Source organism: Fulmarus glacialis, unplaced genomic scaffold, assembly GCF_000690835.1.
Source record: "Fulmarus glacialis isolate BGI_N327 unplaced genomic scaffold, ASM69083v1 scaffold22307, whole genome shotgun sequence".
In the NCBI taxonomy this organism is placed as follows: domain Eukaryota; kingdom Metazoa; phylum Chordata; class Aves; order Procellariiformes; family Procellariidae; genus Fulmarus; species Fulmarus glacialis.
In genome coordinates, this window is record NW_009225397.1 from 1 (window position 1) to 252 (window position 252).

Consider the following 252-nt stretch of genomic DNA (forward strand, 5'->3'; position numbering starts at 1 on the left):
TGGCACGCACACACTCAGCTGGTTGACATCCAGGGCAGTGCCATTGCTGTAGACGAAGTACGCCTCCATCACCGACTTGGCTTCCACCCTGTGGGATCAAAGAGATGGGGTGAGCGGGGTGCAGGACAGGGTGACCCCCTCCAGTGCCACCGCCACGACCCCTTCCCCACCACCGGCATGGCCCCACTCACTGGGAGGCACGGGTATCCTGTATGCTCTGGATGGCCACCACGTAGACCCCTGCCTTGGTTG

The 252-nt window shown here is 62.7% G+C and overlaps 1 protein-coding gene across 1 annotated transcript in view; it reads right to left on the minus strand.

Annotated features, from left to right (window-relative positions):
• Window positions 1-6: 6 nt before the first annotated feature.
• The window catches only part of CDHR2 (cadherin-related family member 2), a gene marked incomplete at both ends in the record, with an annotated part of 8,251 nt that continues 8,005 nt past the window's right edge, over window positions 7-252 (minus strand). The window contains 2 exons of the mRNA XM_009582475.1: window positions 7-88; window positions 192-252. The exon at window positions 192-252 is cut by the window's right edge and continues 14 nt beyond it. Coding sequence (XP_009580770.1) covers window positions 7-88; window positions 192-252 — 143 coding nt within the window. The remainder of the gene's footprint in view (window positions 89-191) is intronic.